The sequence below is a fragment of the Hylobates moloch genome, unplaced genomic scaffold, assembly GCF_009828535.3.
Source record: "Hylobates moloch isolate HMO894 unplaced genomic scaffold, HMol_V3 SCAFFOLD_22, whole genome shotgun sequence".
NCBI lineage: Eukaryota > Metazoa > Chordata > Mammalia > Primates > Hylobatidae > Hylobates > Hylobates moloch.
Window position 1 is genome coordinate 45841599 of NW_026652297.1, and position 19840 is coordinate 45861438.

A 19840-nucleotide genomic window follows, 5' to 3' on the forward strand; every position below is an offset into this window, starting at 1 on the left:
AACAAACATTCCCAGTGCCACTTACAACAATTGGAACACAACAGTGATTATAAAAATGAAAGCAACAAATTGAGAGCCGGGGCAGCTTGCACCTTAAAACAAATTGTCCTCCTGGTGCAGAGCTGCGACCCTCTCCCTGGGCAACTGTGTGATTGTGTGTGTGTGTGTGTGTGTCTGTGTGTGTCTAACACATGAATTTTATTTGACTTGTCTTAGAGCCTGGATCTCTTATCCCTGCAGTAGAAACCACTTCTCCTGAGCAAACTGATTTCCATCCACCAGGCAGAGAGGAAACAGTGAAAAAACTGGAGAGGATTTTCTCTGGCCCTGCTACAGGTTCAGTCTCAGGACTGTGGGAAAATGTGCACAGCAGGGGAAAAGGCCTGTCTTCTCCAACTCAGGGCAGAGGCAGGTTTCTAATGAAGAGGGCCTAGGAAAGAAATATTTTGCAGGGAGCCAAACGTACCAGGACATACCAGCTTTCCTGGTTTTCTTCATCAAGATCCACAGAACAGTCAAGCTGGTTCTAGGGGGTTTGAAAGGTAAATTATTTCCTTCCATCGGTTGAGTGAAAATCAGTGCAAGTCTCTGGGTCCTCATGCACATCTACTCAGTCTTCATTATGGGATGCCTTCCATATCCAGCTCCAGCCTGTGTTTCTCATTCATAACCGTCAGTTCTGGCACTGCAGGGAGGAGGCATCTGAAAATAAGGCAGCCGCCTGGGGAAGTCTGGAGAGGATGCAGGGAGTTTCTGAGTGGCAGTGGTTGGCAAGGGGGGAGCAGAGCTAGCAAGGCTTCACGCTGACATACATTGCAATTTACAGGCTGGTGCTTATTTTTTTCTCTAGGCAACTACTGACTGCCTCCTTCTCCTCCTCTTCTGTAGGGGCCTTGGGGCCTCCCTCAAGCCTGGGCCAGCTCGGGGCCTGATTTGTGCGGCTAGGAGTCATTGAGCAACCTGCCAAGACTAGCAGCCAAGTTTAGATTCCTATGGCCTCAGCTGCTGGCCTTGGGAGGGAGCACTGACCCCAGAGGAATCCAGCTAAATCTGTGGAACCCACCCTGGTTGTCCTTGGGCCACATTGTGAAATAGGCACTTGGGCTGTGGGTTGGGTTGTGGCATGTGATCTCTTTATTCCTTCAGATGACGGGCCTACTCATCTAGTTGATGGGGCAAGATTACCCAGATCTGCATAAGCCACCCAGAGAACTAGGCAGCAAAAATGAAAACTGAGGCCCCTAAACCACCCTTCCACCCTCAATCCATTCCCAGGTACAAACAATAACAGCAGATGCTAGTGTAAATCATTAAAAAGTGCAATAGATGGCCAAGCTCAGTGGCTCATGCCTGTAATCCCAACAATTTGGGAGGTAGAGGCAGGAGGATTGCTTGAACCCAGGAGTTCAAGACCAGCCTGAGCAACATAGTGAGACTTGTCTCTACAAAAAAATTTAAAAATTAGCACGGCTTGGTGGCTTATGCCTGTAGTATCAGTTAATCAGAAGGCTGAGGTGGAATGATCGTCTGAGCCTGGAAGGTTAAGGCTGCAGTAAGCCAAGATCACACCACTGACCTCCAGCCTGGGCGACAGAGCAAAACCCTGTCTCAAAATAAATAAATAAAACTAAAATAAAATAAAAAGTGCAATAGAGATGGGGATCATGTGCAAAGCATTTTAGCAGAATCTCCTCTTTTCTTTCTAATTCCCTTCCTTGGAAGGAAATTTATTGTGCAGTTCTGGATTTTTTTTCTATTTCAATAGATTTAGGGGTACAGATTCTTTATGGTTACATGGATGAATTATATAGTGAAGTCTGGGCTTTTAGTGTAACCATCACCCAAACAGTGTACACTGTACCCAATAGGTAATTTCTCATTCCTCACTCCACTCCCACCCTCTGCTCTTCTGAGTCTCCAATGTCCATTATACCACTCTGGTGTGCCTGTGTACCCACAGCATAGCTTCCACTTATAAGTAAGAATATGCCAGTATTTAGTTTTCCAGTCCTGAGTTACTTCACTTAGGATAGTGGCCTCTAGCTCCATGCAAGTTGCTGCAAAAGACATTATTTCATTTGTTATGGCTGAGTAGTATTCCATGGTGTATGTATACCACATTTCCTATATTCACTCATTGGATGATGGGCACTTAGGTTGATTCCACATCTTTGCAACTGTGAATTGTGCTATAGTAAACATACAGGTGTAGGTGTTTTTTGATATAATGGCTTCTTTTCCTTTAGGTAGATACCCAGCAGTAAGATTGCTAGATCGAATGGTAGCTCTATTTTTAGTTATTTGAGAAATCTCCATACTGTTTTCCATAGAGGTTATACTAACTTTCATTCCCATCAACAGTGTATAAGCATTCCCTTTTCACTGCATCCATGCCAACAAGCTCTGGGTTCTGATTGCTTTATTTATATTAAAGCCCTGACACCCGGGGATCTCAGAGAAGCTGGATCCCTGGATCCCACCTGGCCAGCTTCCTGAGGATGCACAGCTGTAGGACTGTGGACTCAGGTACTCCAGGGAAGCAGGAGATAAGAACTTCTCCTTAGTGCTTGCAACTGCCACATCAGAACTTAGCTGAAATCCCGCGGATCGGATCCCGAATCCTTCCTCACCAGCCCCCATCCACCAGTCCTGTTGCTCAGGTGATAGGAAGGTCATCCTAATGATAACCACGTGGTGGGTTTCAGCTGTGGAAAATTCCTGGCCCCTTTCTCCTTCCCACCTCCTCCTTCTCCCCTGAAGCACACACACATGCAGCTTTCCCTTCCTTTATTTAAGCAAACAACTCTCCATGATTAGGTACAGCCCCTTCTTATCTAAATAGTCTGCAGATGCATGAAGACACAGGAGCTTTCTGCTCCTATTTGGAGCTTATTCTGGTGCCCATCTTCTCCAAACCTACAAGTGGCCTCCCTTAGACGTTGCCGACAGCAATTCCTACCGCCTGCTCCCCTAGTAAGTCAGCCCAGGGGGCAGGCTGTCCTCAATGTATCAGGGGTGGGATTTTCCCTCCAAAGACTTCCATTTCCCCTCTCTTTCTTGCTCCTCCCATAACCTGAGGTTGAAACTGCCCAGACATGAGCAAATGGAACAGGGAAAGTCCCAATTTTGTTGTCAAGTTCCTATGTAACTTTAGCTGTCCAGGTAAATACCACCAGTTGGTTAACTCCACCAACCCCTGGTGGGTCTGGGGATGGGGGCTGGGAATTGGGAATTTTGGTAAAGGGCACAGTCCAGAATGTTAATAGACGGGAAAAATTGGAAGGAACCTGTGAGTTTCCATAATGAGCAGAGTCTGAGGGAAAAGAATTAACCCTTAAGGTCTAGGACAAGAATGAAATCTAATGAGTGGGTTGAGAAGATCAGCCCCAGTTTTGGGTTTATAAGCGTGACTCTCTGGTTTGATTTTCTTCCCATTCCAAAGTGTGGTCAATATTTTGAGTCCCTAGGAGATGGGCTGTGCTGATCATAGAGATGGTGATACTGTAACAGGGGGTGAGGACGTGCCTGAAACCATCAGCCTGTTAGAGCTTCCCTACCCAAAGTACATTCTGCACACTGACAGCTTCACAGCTTCAGCCTCACCCAGGTACCCAAGGAAACGTGATACATATACGCTATGGAATACTACACAGCCATAAAAAAGAACAAAATTCTGTACTTTGCAGTCACATCCAAATGCCACATGTTCTTACTTATAAGTGGGAGCTAAACATTGGGTCCACATGGACATCAAGATAGAGAGAATCAATTCTGGGGACTCCAAAAGGAGGAAGGGGTGGGGGCAAGAATTGGGAAATTTCCTATTAGGTACTATGTTCACTGAGTAATAGAGTCAATAGAAGCCCAAACCTCAGCATCATGAAATATACCCTTGTAACAAAGCTGCACATGTGCCCCCAATCCAAAATTTATATTTAAATTTTTAAAAGATTATTCAAATGTTAATATGGCCAACTAGTAGTTTGCAAAAAGAATAATTATATAAAGTAATCTTTGGATTAAGAAAAATAACCTCTTTTGATATTAAAAGCATTACGAGTCATGTGTGCTTTAGGTACTTATGGATTATTTGACAAAGCTCCATTGGATAGGCCATGTATGTCTTTATACAAATAAAACTGGAAAAAATGAGGAAAAAAAAAGAAAAGAAATGCAGAATTCAAGCCCACCTCAGACCTACCCTTCAGAATCTGCATTTTAACACTGGTCCTCAAGTGAGTCATATACATATTAAAATGTGAGAAACACTCCTTGGACAGCCAAATGTACCCAGCCTTAAGGAAAGAGGGCTCATTCCCCCTTGCATTTAACTTGCCTCTATTAGCTGATGCCAGGTAAGATGAACTCACAGAGCTTCAGAAGGGACTGCAGCAATATGAAGTGTGGATGTGGGGAGAGGGAGATTACAAAATAACTTCCTGCCTCTCATCCCCAGGCCACGCAGGTCCTATGAGAATGTTTTGCAAAGTAAGATCCTGTGGACTGCTGGCATCAGAGAAACCTAGCACCTTGGTTCTAGAGCCGCTTTGCTAACCTTCCCAAACTTTCCCAATCAGAATGTCTGGGGGTGGGAGCCAAGACCCACGTATTAGTAAGCTCCCCTTGGTGATACTCACATAGGCTGAAATTTAAGAACGATTCTCCCTCTGCCCTTCAATTGCTACTGGATGATTAGTACAATGTCCCTCCCTCAGGAGCAAAAGTGTATTGCTAGCACTTCTGGACCCAAGGTGGGGAGACAGCCTTCGAAGTTAAGACCAGCCTACCTCTGTGTCCCTTAGTCTTTTATACCTCCTGCCTAGGGGAGTGCCGAAATTGTTCATTAAAGAGGTGCAGGTGCCATGCAGCTTGAGGACATGCCTATGGTTCCAAGTGCTGCCAGCATCTCTGAGGCACAAGCCTCAAGCAGTCCTGACCCTTGGGCACCCCAAACTCCACCACGGTGACTCCAGCAGCTGGAACTGAGATACCTTTGCACACACTTCATCATCCTTTTGCAGACTTAAAAAAAATGGAAATGGTGGGTCATGGTGGTGAGCTTCAGTAGGGGGTGGCAATGACATCTCCACCCAGCCTAAATAAATTTTCTTTCTTATTAACCACAGGGAACTAAAAGGAAATATGGACATTTTCCTTGGCTGGACTAGCATCTCACTATTTCACCAGTCGGGTACATTTAGTATGTGAGAATCTTTCTGGACTAGAGCATGACTTTGATAGAATGTTTACAAGTCCTCATACCACACCTTTAAAAAAAAGTTGTGTCTCTGTGCTTGGGCATGGATTTGGGTAACTTGGGAATATTTTATCACTTCTGGGTAAAACTGCCAGTTGTCTGCGGTTTGGAGGTGACTTATTGATCAGGGAACTACGTCCACTGAAGTTTTCACTGTAATTGCTTGCAGAATTAGAAGTTACATGGAAGAATTCCTTAGGCAAGAAGCACATAACCTAATATGAAACAGCTTGGGCTGGGTATGGTGCAGCACTCTGAGTCCAAAGGGAAGCTCGGCAGGGAGCGCAGACATCATGCCTACGCAAGTGGGATGCAGGAGCCCTGGGTTCTAATTCCAACCAGGCGAGTGACCTGGGAGTCCCAGACTAGTTGGGAAATCCCAGCTATATCCCCATCTTACGTTAAAAGGGTGGATATGTTCCTCTCCAAGGCCTCCTATGTGTCTAAGACTCCAGATACGAACAAGTTTCCCAATTCTAGTTGGTAATTCTAACATTGAGTTGAGCCAGAGGGGAAAGAGAATGTTTCCACAAGAAACATGGAAAAGAAATTCAGGCAGGGCCGAAAGCTACATTCTTGTAGAGCAAGCATTTAACCTTCTCTCTGATCTGAAACACACACAGCCAGGAGAAACACTTCTGGAAGTTATTTCTAGGAGCAGATGGTAAATGGGAGGATGGGGGCCGCAGGTAGCCTGTGGTGCCTCCCAAGTTCTCCTTCAGCCCACCCACACCCAGTTACCATTTGCAAGCTGTTGATCTGGGACCAGAAAGCATCACTGAAGAAACTCAAGAGGAGAAAGATACATGTGCTTCACTGGAGAGGGTGAGAAGTGTATGACTGAGTGGGAAAAAAAGTCACAGCTCACAGTATCATTGATTAATTGAGTGATTTTAGTCAAGTGAATATTGATACATGGCTGAAAAAGCATGAAAATAAAATGAACATGTACGGGAATTACTATTAACATAAGCGATAACATCAAAACATCTGGTAAAATGCAGTTTAAAAAACAACACAAATGAAATGGAATGTAAAACATTTTCACAGTATTCAAAGCTTTTTAAGAGACTTGGGATCTAAAAGAGGAGTACTACAGGAAGAAACTAGAGGAAATGGGAATTTCATCCATGTCCTGTGTATCTGCTGGCGACAGGTCAGAACGGCCAGTTATTCCCTGCAGGCTGCCTAGGTGCTCTCCTGAAACAGATCACCTGAGCCTCCTGCATCTATGAAGTTATGACACAGCAACCGGTTACTCGGAGTCTGATAAGAAAAACAGATTTTAGGTTTGGGAAATGGGATTGCCGTAATTTACACATCCAAATGCAGACTGGAGCTCTAATTGTATTCTACCCTGGGGAGAACTTGGTGCTAACCCACAGGTACCAAGAGCCAAGTGTTACACAGGATATTTTAAAAATAAAATGTTTTTGGAATCCTCACCTCCCATGCTATCTTCTAAGATAACTACAAATATTCTTCAAAGATTTAACTGAGTTCTGCCAAGGACCTCCCAGGACTCTATCCAGAATGATTACTGTAAAGCTTTACAAATCCCACCTTGGCCCTAGTGATAATTAGCAAATCACATGCAGACCTCCTCTCTCGGAGACCAATGACCAGGCCAATCAGTCTGCACATTGGTTTTGTTAGATACTTTGCGGAGAAAAACAAAGGTTCATGATAGTGCAGCTCTGTGCCTACCGAGAGCCTCCCTTTTGCTTCTGAAATTGCTGATGTGATAGAGACAAAGCTGCTATGGGTCTAAAACCTTCAATAAAGTAACTAATGACACTCAAGGTCCTGGGACTCTGAGACGGACGGTGGTAAAACCCACAGCTGCGATTCACATTTCCAATTCATTTTGAGCTCTTTCTGAAGCTGTTGCTTCCTACCTGAGAATTCCCACTTAGAGAGCTGCACAGCACAGTCACCTGCTCTTCCATATTCTGTGGTAACTACTAATGTTCCAGGTAAACCCCTCCACTAAGGACTCTGCCGCAGAGAGAGGGCCCGGTTGCATGAGGCACTTTGTCAAAATGAGCAGATACGTATGAGCACTGAACTCTTGAGTGAATCAACCAGAACTAAGACCCAGATCCGTGCACTCAGGAACTTGCTCTGAATTTCAGTTTGACAACAGAAAAGTAGAATGTTTCTAATTAGCTAATATATATACACATTTTTTAATCATCCAAAATTACAGGCAAATCACAAGGTCCCCAGCACTTTACGATGAAAGGTCAGAGAGAACCCCACAAAAAAGGTGTTAAAAGGATAGGATCACTAACTGTGAGAGATTAATTATATCAGGATAACTCTCAGGTAGGTAACTAGGCGGGCATGCTGATTTTCATATTGGAGTCTTCAAGAGTTAACAGAATCTACCATCCTTTCCTCCAGGTCAGGCTAGGGCCGCAGGGGGCCACTTTACAGCCTCACTGGGTATAAGCATTGGCCCAGAGGGGCAATCATAAAGGTCCTCAAAGTGTTGCAGAGAATTAAGAATCTGGCTTTGGGGGAAGAAATTAATATGCATTTTTTAGAACTACTTCCTGTACATTGGACAAGAAGGGTAAAGTTGTCTAAGTGAACTGGCTTATATACATCGCTGATTAAAATAAGGGCTTTGGGAAGTATCTCAGGGCACTTGGGAAAAACTGCAGAGATGTTTTGCTTTTGAAACTCTCTCGCTGGATGGGGACAACATCCCACCCATGTCAACTTGCCATCTGCAGAAATGAAACAAATATATGTAAAAAGTGCAGGGGGACAGACAGGCAGGCTGTTCTGAATTTCTTTGATCTGTAGGCAATCAAGTTCAAAGGAATTGTTTCTTTACAGGAAAGAAAAAAATGGAAAGCTCTGTGAGTTTTGCTAGGGGGTGTTAGGTTCTAGGGCAACCAAGGACTCTTCAGGAAGGAAAGCCACACAGCTATGCTACCAGGGAAATCCGCCTCCCTTGGCAAATGCCCGGGGACAGCTGCTCCTCTGGGAGCAGCCTCGGGCGGATCAGGAGACCTTGTTGTAGCACACCTTTCAAATGCTCAATGTAGACTGTTTGAAAACCTTGAAAAATAAGTGGGTGTTTGTCATTGTTCTTTTAAAAATGTGAAAAGGAAAAAACATGAGATTAGAATCCCAAGCTCTTCACCCAATTTCACAATTCACCCTGACTAGCAATTTGCTGGACTGTTCCAAAATTTTTTTCATTTGTTTCTTTTTTAACTACGTGTTTTGAAAACTACTGCCTTCTCAGCCCGAAAACCGCCGTCTCTCTGAGGCTCACTGTGGTTTCCTTTTTCTGACACAAAGGCAGGCACAGGCTGCCCCTCCACATGTCTTGGGGATCAGATCATGCCCCGAGCTCATAGGAACCGAAACTTTGGGGCATCTGAGACTGGCTGATTCAGATCCAAAGACAATCACATGGAAAGACTGTGGGGCAGAAAAGGCAATGCCTCTCCCCTGGTCCCTTTGCTGTCACTATTACATAATGGACTTGCACTTTTCCTCCCTGCACTTATCACTTTCTGGGCTTGACCTTAATTGAAAGTTTGGTATGGGTCTGTTTCCATTTAAAGCAGACAGAAAGAAACTACTCTGGACCTGAAAGCAACGTGACTTGCCAATTATTAGAATTTTCTAGTTGAATGGCATAGATCAGCCAGTAGATCCACACCAAGTTGCAAAATGTAGTTTTTGCTGCTGGCTCTCACTTTCTGCCCAATCCCCCTTTTTGTGTTTTAGTGGCTGTGTTGCTGTTGGAAATGGTTTGTCACCTCCTCCTGTGCAGTGGCTGCTGCTCCACACTGCGGATCTTAAAAACCTTCCTAATCTAAATGGCCCTTGCCTTACCCGGCCATGGCTACCCTGGGGTTTGGAGCGTGGCTATGGAGGGAAGGGAGCGGGAATGCTGCAAGAACAAGCCGACTGGATTACAATGTCCACTACCGACAGGCGCAGTGCGTGTGTGTGACTCACCGGGTTCCCGGGGCACTGTCCCCCCGCCCCCACCCCACCCGAGGTTCCCTCCCCGCCCTGCCCCCAGGAGAATCACTTAAACACAGACTGAAAGGTGGGGCACTCGTGGTTTTTCATTTTCTTCATGAAGTTTTTGAACTCCTTGTTTTTCTTGTCCCACTTGTGGATGGCCGTCAGCAAGTACTGGCTCTTCACCTTGCGGCCCATGATGAGGAAGTGGTGGCTGAGGTTGTCCAGCTGGTGGCAGGGACAGTCAGCCCCATTCTTCAGGTACAGCACGAGCTTCTTCAGGTCCTTCTTCTTGATGGGCCCCAACTTCAGGGGCTTCTTCTTCTTGGGGACAATCTTCTTGTCGCCATTTTCTTTTTTCACTTCTTTTATTTTCATCCTCAGTGCTAGAGATGGAGAGGACAGAAGAGAAAAGAGGGGAAAAGAAAGCATTTAGAACACAGCTTTCCTTTTTTTGATCCTCCAAGTGATTACATTTTATTTATTTATTTTTTTTTTTGCTTATACTTTCTTCTTGTAAATATATATGTTTTTAATTTTAGATTCCGGGGCACAGGTGCAGAGTTGGTTTCATGGGTATATTGCATGATGCTGAGGTTTGGGCTTCTAATAATCCCATCGCCCAAGCAGCAATTACAGTGTCGGCCATCCTCCCTCATGTCTTTCAGAATCTCCAGTGTTTACTGTAGAACGAAGCTTTTCATTTAGAACAATGACCCAAGTGTACAGCTGAGGTGGAGAAGAAAATGAAAGGCAAGTAACAAGTCAAGAAACAAGCAGTTTTATCCACAAAAACCAAGATCTGTTAATCCTAGCACTTTGGGAGGCCAAAGTGGGTAGATCCTCTGAGGTCAGGAGTTCGAGACCAGCCTGGCCAGCATGGTGAAACCCCATCTCTACTAAAAATACAAAAATTAGCCAGGCATAGTGGCAAGCACCCATAATCCCAGCTACTAAGGAGGCTGAGGCAGGAGAATTGCTTGAACCTGGGAGGCGGAGGTTGCAGTGAGCCAAGATCACGCCACTGCACTCCAGCCTGAGCGACAGAGCAAGACTCCATCTCAAAAAAAAAAAAAAAAATCAAGGTCTCAGTTACCCATTCTGCCAGCGCCTCCACCCCCTATTCTGTGGTGTCCAGTGGTATCTCTCTGTAATGGCCATCGGTGCCAGGAGATCCTCAAATAAATTTCAAAACTAAATCACATTGCTCTTTTTAAAAATCCAGTGACTCAGAATATCATGCACTGCTTTAAAAGAAAACAGGGTCCTATAACCCAGTTTAATCCACATGATCTGATGCTATTGATCTCAGCATTCAAAGACAAAAAATCCTGAATGTTTTTGTTTTTTATTGTTGTCTTTGTGGAGTCAGGGTCTCACTGTATTGCCCAGGCTGGAGCGCAGTGTCTCGATCTCGGCTCACTGCTGCCTCAAACTCCCAGGCTCAAGCAATTCTCCCATCTCAGCCTCCCAAGTAGCTGGGATTACAGGCATGCACCATCATGCCTGGCTGATTTTTTTTTTTAAGAGACGGGTCTTACTATGTTGCCCAGAACTCCTGGACTCAAGAAATCCTCCCTCCTTAGCCTCCCAAAGTGTTGGGATTACAGGCATGAGTCACCATGCCTGACCATGAGGGTTTCTTTTTGTTTGGTTTTGTTTTGAAGAGCAAGTTATTGGTTTAATATTTTAACACTGAAAGACCTACAATTCCTTGAAAACTGAGTCCTATAAAATGACAGGCAGAACTATGTGTGCGCACTCAGCAAGGGAAAGTTAAAGATTGTTTCAAATGGTCATCCTTCCTGCATTAAACATCAAAGTCCAACCACAGCATGGGAGAAATCAGTTTCTACTACTGAGTCTCTATGGCGGTAAGATAACAGGTACTGCTAGTATCAGTCAATCGCTAATCAACCACTAATCCCCACTGACAGGCAGCACTAATGTTCTGCCAACTGAGAAGACCTACACAAAATCCAAATCTACTTTGACTTTCTGGCAGATTAGAGCAAGTCCTGGTGAAGTCCTAATTGATAAATCCAGGTGATGAGCTCTCTTCAAATCCAATATGGTACCAGGGCTGCTTCTGTTCTCAACTCCCACGAGAGTGGGAAAACCAGCCCATTCACCAACTCTGCTTTCTCTTTTCTCTGTCCCAATGGACACTGAATTAACAGTGTTAACCTGTGAGTCACATCCTGTAGCAGTGGCTCCACGGGGACTGCTGATGAAGATAAATGAGCGTGGACATGCTCTATAAACGAAGCAGACTGAACACACAGTGTCGCTGGTACAATCAACTCCCCTTTAAGACTGGTCAGCCCAAGATATTCCCAAAGGAGTTGGAAATCACTTTCTAGGTGCCAGTCACCAGATAATTTGCATATTCTCTGAATTCTTTTTAATAGAAAATTACCAAGCCCCCTCTTTTCAATGATGCAAGGCTTCCACCCACGCACCCTGAGGAAAGTCTTGAACCTGAACTAAATCACAGTGGCTAACAATTATGAAAGCATGTGACCTGCCAGAACATGTGCTAAGTATTTTCCGTGCATTTCCTCAGTTAATTCTAACAACTCCAGGAGGAAGGCATAATTATTTTCCCATCTAATGGATGAGAAAACTGAGGCATAGGGGGTTAAGTTGGCTTGCCTAAAGTCACTAATCCTAAGTTGAAACCCATGTCTAAATGTGCACTTTTAATCTGCATGTTGTCCATGCTGACTCTATGGTTCCAAAATTCTTTAGAATGAACCCCAAACTTGGAGTACTGATTAAACGGACCAAGAAGATCACGGGGAGGAGCTCAGACCCTCTTCCCAGTCTCACCTACATTTCAAAATGACTTCACTTATGAAATGGCAAAAGAGCGCCTCCTGGTTGAAAGAGACTTCTCTGGCAAAGGAGAAACTGCATTTGTGAAAGCTTTATTGTTTAATATTTTAACTTATTTTATTTATTAGAGATGGGAGAAACTAATGCACGCTCCAGCTGACAAGGCGGGCGCCCTCTTTTCTGCAGAGAAGTGAGCCATTATAAGACAGTACCCACCACATGCTGGGCTTTGCAGATGAGAATGGGATATGTCTATCTACGACTCCTTGTTTAATACTCGCAGCAACCATGTTAAGAAGGCATCAATAGTACTTTATTATAATCAAGGAGAAGGACTCAGGTTAAGTAACAACAGCATGAGGCCACAGTTTGTAAGAGACAGAATCAGGATCAGAACCCACACCTAACCCCAAAACCACTCTTTCCTGCCATACATACCACGACCCGGTCAGAAATGATATTGCTTCAATGGAAACTATTTCACTCTTCTGATGGTGTTGCTTTCCATCACAATTCAAATCAAAAATTAATGTTCCTTTGCCATGACCGTGTAAAGGAATGTAGTTTACGTAGGTGGGGGAGCAGCCAGGGAGGAGAAATCAGAGTATGGGAATGTGTTACACATTAGACTTTACTTCTTGTCTTGCCACTTGGCCCCTTTCTTTTTTTGAGGTGGGGAGGGCAGGGAAGAAGGCACATATGGCCAGAAATTACTAACATCTTTCCATCTTTCAAGGGTTTGTTTTAGGGGTGCAGACTACCAACAATGTTGAAAAGATCATGAGCCGTCCCGGGTGGATTTTTCCTCGTGGGTGTGTGTGCAGACCCCACCATGCTGCATCCCGGGGCTGCTGGGGCGAGGGCAGGTGCTGGCCCAAGAGCAGCCCGGAACTGATCACCACCACCCCATCCCGTCATGGTCACAAGGCCTGGGCCTCAGTGATGTTGCCCATGGGCTGAATTTGCAATGCACATGGTGGTGGTGAACAAACAGAAGCCCAGAAGGTAGCAGCCGGGGCAACCGCTGGATACAGTTGCAGGTCCTGGGTTCTTCTCTGAGTCTCAGTACTCTGTCTGTAAAGTGCAGGGCACCATCCAACTGCAGGCCTGGTGGATCGACCATCTGAGGAGACCCTGTTGGGTACTTCTGGGAGACAGCAAAGTTTATCTCCAGCACTATCCCCACCCTGTGCTCCCTCCATGCCTCCCTCATTGGGCGCCCTGCTGTGCCTGGAGGATAGGGCTAAGACTAAACTACCACCTTGGGCCCTGGATCTCAGCTCCTTGTAACAGCTAGACCCTGATCTGAAACCAAACAAAAAAATTTTTTTAATTATGTGTTTTTTTTCTTAAGCAACAATTTTAACATCCTCCAAGGGTAGGACATGACTCCCACCTAGGCATAGCTGCCAGCAAGAATTCAGAGACCCAGAAACTTTGAAAACTCAAAATTTGAGGCTGCAACAAGGGCCTGCGTGGGTCTTTCTTGGGAAATCTTAAAATAATCCATTACATTTGAGTAAGCCATTAAGCTTTCATTCTACTTGCAGTCACCCAAACCATTTTTGCTCACAAATTATACTTCCTTGGTAGGCTCCCCCAAGAAGCCTGGCCTTATTTGGGAAGCTGAAATGAGAATGAGGAAGTCATCACACACCATCCCAAACCCTCACATTCTTCAAAGCCATCTCTTCCTCCTGACTCCCTTCTTCTATGAATGGTGCCTCCAACCCTCCCAAGCCCAAGACATCCTACCCATGACTTTGAACGTAAGGCAACCATTGGCGCAGAGCCAGTCATTTCATAACCAGTCCTGTGGAATGGCTGTAGGAATCCAGGAAGGTTCTGTGGGGAAAGGTGGCATGAGGTTGCATTAGGAATCAATCTTATAACTCCTCTGATTGCAGATGATAGTAGCAATGAAGGGTAAAGTACAGAGAGAAAGAGGGACACACCAGGGAGCACCTTCGTCAGGTGAAAGGAAGAAGAGTTACTGTAAATGCCATGGGAGGCCCCGCTGGGAAACCAGGCAGCCCAGTGTCAATGAAGACCACAGGGTCCATTTAAATGGAGGAAACACCCCTCAACCCTAAGTGCCGAAGAGCTTAAGAATGAGTCTGAAACTAGAGCACTTAACTGGGTGATTAGGGGGCCACGCCAACCCATAGGAGGCCAGGATCCGGAGTGGTGAGGGCAAATTCCAGGGAGCAAAAATCCAATGGGAAGGGAAAAGAAGAGAGAAGCCATACCACCAAGCTTCTGGACTGAGTGTGAAGGAGCACTCCCAGGCACGCTAGCCACATGGATTAGACCGAGCACGTGCAATCATTCCCACTTTTCTTGAAGTCAGTTTAAAATTATAGTCAAAAAAACAAGTTATAAACACATGCAAGAAAGTGGTAAAGGAAAAAAGAACATATCAACATTTTGTATGATAGAAAGCAAATAGATGGTAGAATCTGGCTTAAAAGGGAGAAGAAAAGCTAAAATGCAGATAGGGATGCCAGTAAAGTGCAGAGAAAAGAAGAAAAAGAGGGACAGACAGGGATGTCAGTAAGAAACAAGCCCATCTGCACAGCAGGTCCCACAAATGCTCCTGATTGGGGCCCCCAGACACTCCTGAACTCCATCACAGAGGCTGTCAATGTTGGGATTGGCAGCAAGTTTACATGTGGACTCTCAAACCTACTCCCCTGGGCCATGAGTCCAGGTGGCTGCCCTCACCAACTCCAGCAGTAGCCATGGGCTTCATTCTACACAGAAGGCCTGTAGTCCCAGCTACTCGGGAGGCTGGAGGCAGGAGAATCGCTTGAACCCGGGAGGTGGAGGTTGCAGTGAGCCGAGATCGCACACTGCACTCCAGCCTGGGCGACAGAGCAAGACTCCATCTCAAAAAAAAAAAAAAAAGAAAAGAAAAGGGGAAAAAAAGGCCTGAACCTGCAGAGAGCCTGCCGCTGGGGTATACTAGACACAGAGGAGGACCGGACAGGGTGCTGCTGCATGAATACCAAAGGGTTACATGAAAGTCTGCAAAGTGAAGAATGAGACACTCGGGTCTTAGAACACTACATTTATATGCCTGTGTCAGAGGATTGAGTGGTTTTTCTCTAAAGTAACTATTAGGCTATTGCAAGAGTAGTCGCGGTCTTTGCCATTACTTTCAATTGCAAAAACCGTAGTTACTTCTGCATCAACCTAAGAGTAGTTCAAAAGAAAAGACCTAAGGGCCCTCTGCAAAATTCTCATGTGAGGCCCAACAAATCACGGGCCCTGCATGTACACAAAGAGCTTCCAACTTCATGTCTCGCTGTTAAATTCAAATGGACAGTCAAGGACTGGCAAGTATTTAAGGAAAGCCTCCAAATGTGAATAGCAGAGACCGTAACATACAAAACAGAAAAGGAAGAAAAGGAATTCAGAGATAACAGAGACAATGCAGGGAGTATTAAAAAAAAAAAAAAACTTTTCGCTTTTTGCCTTGTTGCACGCCCAAAAGCAAGATGGGTCACCAGCAGCTCTCCTGGAGCCACCCAAAAAAATTCGGCCAGGGTTCTCGCTCTTGTCATTATGGCCTCAACATGTGCTGCCAGTGTTTCCATCAGTATGCAGAGGAGGTAGGCTTCATTAGGTTAGACTAAGTGAGCTTCCTTGAATGGATTATCCAAGGCATCCACCAAGTGAAAGAAACCATGCTAGCTCTCTGTACATAAAATAAAATTTAAAAAAAAACTTTAAAAAATGATAATATGGCCAGGAGTGGTGGCCCACACCTGTAATCTCAGCCCTTTGGGAGGCTGAGGTAAGCAGATCACTTGAACCCAAGAGTTAGAGACCAGCCTGGGCAATATAGTGAGACCCCATCTCTACCAAAAAAAATAGCCAGGCATGGTGCATGCCTGTAGTCCCAGCTACTCAGGAAGCCGAGGTGAAAGGATCAGCTGAGTCTGGGGAGATTGAGGCTGCAGTGAGCTATGATTGCACCCCTGCACTCCAGCCTGGGTGACAGAGTGAGACCCTGCCTCAAAAAAATTGTTTTAAATGATAATAAATTAGATAAGACTTTTGTATTCCTAAAACAAGAACAGAAAGCTATTAAAAGGAATGTTCAGAGACTAGGAAAGATTACTTGGAAATTTAAAATATAAGAGAAGAAATATAAAATGCAAGGCAAGTAAAAAGATGTAAAAGAAAGGAAATAAATATGCAGTACACTACATGGCTCAGCTGCAAATAATATTTACATAATTCTAATAAATTAAACATTCAATATTAACCAAAAGTGTGATATAATTCTATTGGAAAGGTAGTGTAAAAGAGATAAATCTTTAACTTCAATAACAGAAAATCAATAAATAATGGTTTTAAGATAAGGTTGAAGAGGCCAGGCATGGTGACTCATGCCTGTAATCCCAGAACTTTGGGAGGCCAAGGCAGGTGGATCACTTGGGGCCAAGAGTTCAAGACCAGACCAACCTGGCCAACATGGCGAAACCCTGTCTCTACTGAAAATACAAAAATTAGCCTGTGTGGTGGCATGTGCCTATAATTCCTGCTAATTGGCAGGCTGAGGTAGGAGAATCTCTTGAACTCAGGAGGCAGAGGTTGCAGTGAGCTGAGATTACATCACTGCACTCCAGCCTAGGTGACAGAGCCAGACTGTCTCAAAAAATTTTTCAAGAATATTTTTAAAATTTTTTTTAAAAGATAAGGTTGAAGAAATTTCCTGAAAAGATGAACAAAATGACAAACAGATGGGAAATAGAGGAAAGAAAAAGAGAATCAATCCAAGAGTTTCAACATCTGAGAAAAGGGTATTATAGCAAGAGAGAACCAAGAAAAGAAATGGGAGAAAATACCAAAGAAATAATACAAGAAAACTTTCCAGAAATGAAGAACATGAGTCCTTAGGTTAAACAACACCCAGCTCAAAGAATCATGACATTTAGAAATATGAAAGACAAAAATAACTTTTAAAATCTTCAAGAGAAAAGAGTAGACATCTAATACAAAGGATCAGTATCCCAGTTGCACTGGATTTATCAATACAGACACTAGAAACTGGAGGATAATGAATCAATGCCTTTAAAATTGCCAAATTTGATACTGAGGCAAGCTATCAATCAGCATGCAAGAGTAGAATAAAAACATCTTCAGGCATTAAAAGGTTTTAAAACATCATCTCCCATGTATCTTTTCTTAGGAAACTACTCAATGATGTGCTCTACAAAAATGCAGAATTTTTTTAATTTATAAAATGTATTATTAGCCAGGCACAGTGGCTCACACCTGTGATCCTAGCACTTTGAGAGGCCAAGGTAGGCAGATTGCCTGGGCTCAGGAGTTTGAGACCAGCCTAGGCAACATGGCAAAACTCTGTCTCTACTAAAAATACAAACACTTAGTCAGGCATGGTGGTGCGCACCTGTGGGCCGATCTACTTGGTAGGCTGAGGCAGGAGAATTTCTTGAACTCGGGAGGCAGAGGCTGCAGTGAGCCGAGATCATGCCACTGCACTCTGGGCCTCTGTCTCAAAAAAAAAAAAAAAAAAAAAAGGCATTATTAATGTTATTTTTGATTGAAAAGTAATAATTGCATACATTTATGGGTTACAATGTGATGTTTTGTATATGAGAAGGAATGATTAAATCAAGCTAATTAGCATGTCCATCATCTCACTTACCTATTTAAAAAAATGCAGAATTAAACAAGACACAGGATTCAGGAAACCAAAGGTCTAACCTAAGAAAGGAAAAGGAAGGCTCAGGATGGTTTTTCCAGAACAACTGTGTGGCAGGCTGTGATGGTTAATTTTAGGTGCCAGCTTGGATTGAGGGATGCCGAGAAGGCTGGAAACGTGTGTGTGTCCAAGAGGGTGTTTCAGAGGAGACTGACATGTGAGTCAGTGGGCTGGGAGAGGAAGATTCAGACATCAATGTGGGCCGGCACCACCCAATCAGCTGCAAGGGCAGTCAGAATAAAGAAAGGAGAAGAAGGCAGGTATTCAGCTTGTGGAGTTTCTGCTCTCCCTCCCTTCCCAATAATGGCTGTTTCTCTCCTCCTGCCCTTGCACATCAGACTCCATGTTTTTCGGCTCTGGGACTTTGGGGCTTGCACCAGTGGCCTCCTGGGGGCTCTCAGGCTTTCAGCCTCAGACTGGGGGCTGCATTGTTCCAAGGCTTCTCTGGTTCTCCAGCTTGCAGACAGCCTATCGTGAGACTTCTCCGAACCTGTGAACCAATGCCCCTAATTAACTCCCTCTCCCATCTCCTGTTGGTTCTATTTTTCTGAAGAACCCTATCTAACAAACAAGCCTAAAGCTCCATCAGCCCAGACCAATGGCAGGAAAGAGAACTCAGGCAGATTTCCTGATGCATATCTGCCAGAAAGCTTGGGGCTGAATTTATAATACGAACATAAGTAACTGGGTGAATAAAATGGGGCAGTTACTATCTCCAGGAAAAACAAAATGATGTAAAAGAAAAGAAATAAATATGCAGTACACTACATGGCTCAGCTGCAAATAATATTTACATAATTATAATAATTAAACACTGAATATTAACTAAAAATGTGATATAACTGTACTGGAAAGACAGTGTAAGAGAGATAAATCTTTAACTTCAATAACAGAAAATCAATAAAGAATATCTAAATATTAAAAATAAGAAATCCAATTATAACCATGTTATTTATTTGCTCCAGTTTTCTGAATATGAAGAAATCACTAAAATACTTGAAAATTATTACTTCTAGGTCATAGGAACTAGAGGTGGGAAGGGAACTGCAGTTTTTGTTAAAAACCTTTCATTCCAATTTAACTTTTTAAACTATATGTTGAATCAAAAATTTAAAATTTAAAAAACTTACAGTCTAATAAAGAATGTCAGTATACATAAAATATAAATGAACCACAAAATGTCAGATCATGAAGGAAATACAGAGATTTTACATTTCCAGACCCTTCACCCTCCATTCAGCTGGAGCAACTCGGCCATATACTTAGGACTTCTTAAGCGTTTTGAGTAAGAATTCTGCTTTCTCAACCAGATTTTTGCTGTTTCCTTTTTTTTCTTTTTTGAGGAGGAGGAGGGAGGCAGTCCACTGATTTAGTCAATCCCCATCATTTTTCAGATAACAAAATCAATTGGGTTAGAATGCAAATTGTTTACTTAGAACTGGAAGAGACATTAAATCTGGTTCAACCGATGCTCAAAAGTGAAGTCACTTGTCAGCTCTGCCTGGAACCTGCTCCCTGCTTCTCTGCCCAGAGCTTTATGTTTTATACAGCAGTTCCTCCAGTAGGAGAGCGAGAGGGGATGAATGGGGGCCTAGCCATCTGGGACGATGGGGCAAGCAGTTGGATCCATTTTTTCCAAAAGGTGCTGTTAAAAAAAAAAAAAATCACCCAGAGGCAGATACCAGACCACACACTCTGATTCCTAAGAGACTTGCTTTTTCCCTAAATTGCTTTCTCTTTCAGAGGGGCCTAAAGTTCCCAAAGAGATAACATGAGAAGTAGGGAGCAAGCTAGTCACAGTGAGATTGGCAAACTCTTTTTTTTTTTAGACAGAGTTTTGCTCTTTTGCCCAGGCTGGAGTGCAGTAGCGGAATCTTGGCTCACTGCAACCTCCACCTCCTGGATTCAAGCAATTCTCCTGCCTCAGCCTCCCGAGTAGTTGGGACTACAGGCACACACTGCCACGCCCGGCTAATTTTTTGTATTTTTAGTAGAGACGGGGTTTCACCATG

General features: G+C 44.0%; 2 protein-coding genes across 2 annotated transcripts in view; one reads left to right on the forward strand and one right to left on the reverse strand.

Annotated features, from left to right (window-relative positions):
- Positions 1-6129: 6129 nt before the first annotated feature.
- The window catches only part of SFRP1 (secreted frizzled related protein 1), a 47799-nt gene continuing 34088 nt past the window's right edge, over positions 6130-19840 (reverse strand). Inside the window, exon 3 of the mRNA XM_032143742.2 lies at positions 6130-9639. Within this exon, the coding sequence (XP_031999633.1) occupies positions 9317-9639 (323 nt within the window). The 3' untranslated portion in view covers positions 6130-9316. The remainder of the gene's footprint in view (positions 9640-19840) is intronic.
- LOC116461821 (small ribosomal subunit protein uS14-like) lies at positions 15592-15729 on the forward strand. The gene has a single exon (XM_032754067.1). It carries the CDS (start codon positions 15592-15594, stop codon positions 15727-15729), a length of 138 nt encoding a protein of 45 aa, XP_032609958.1.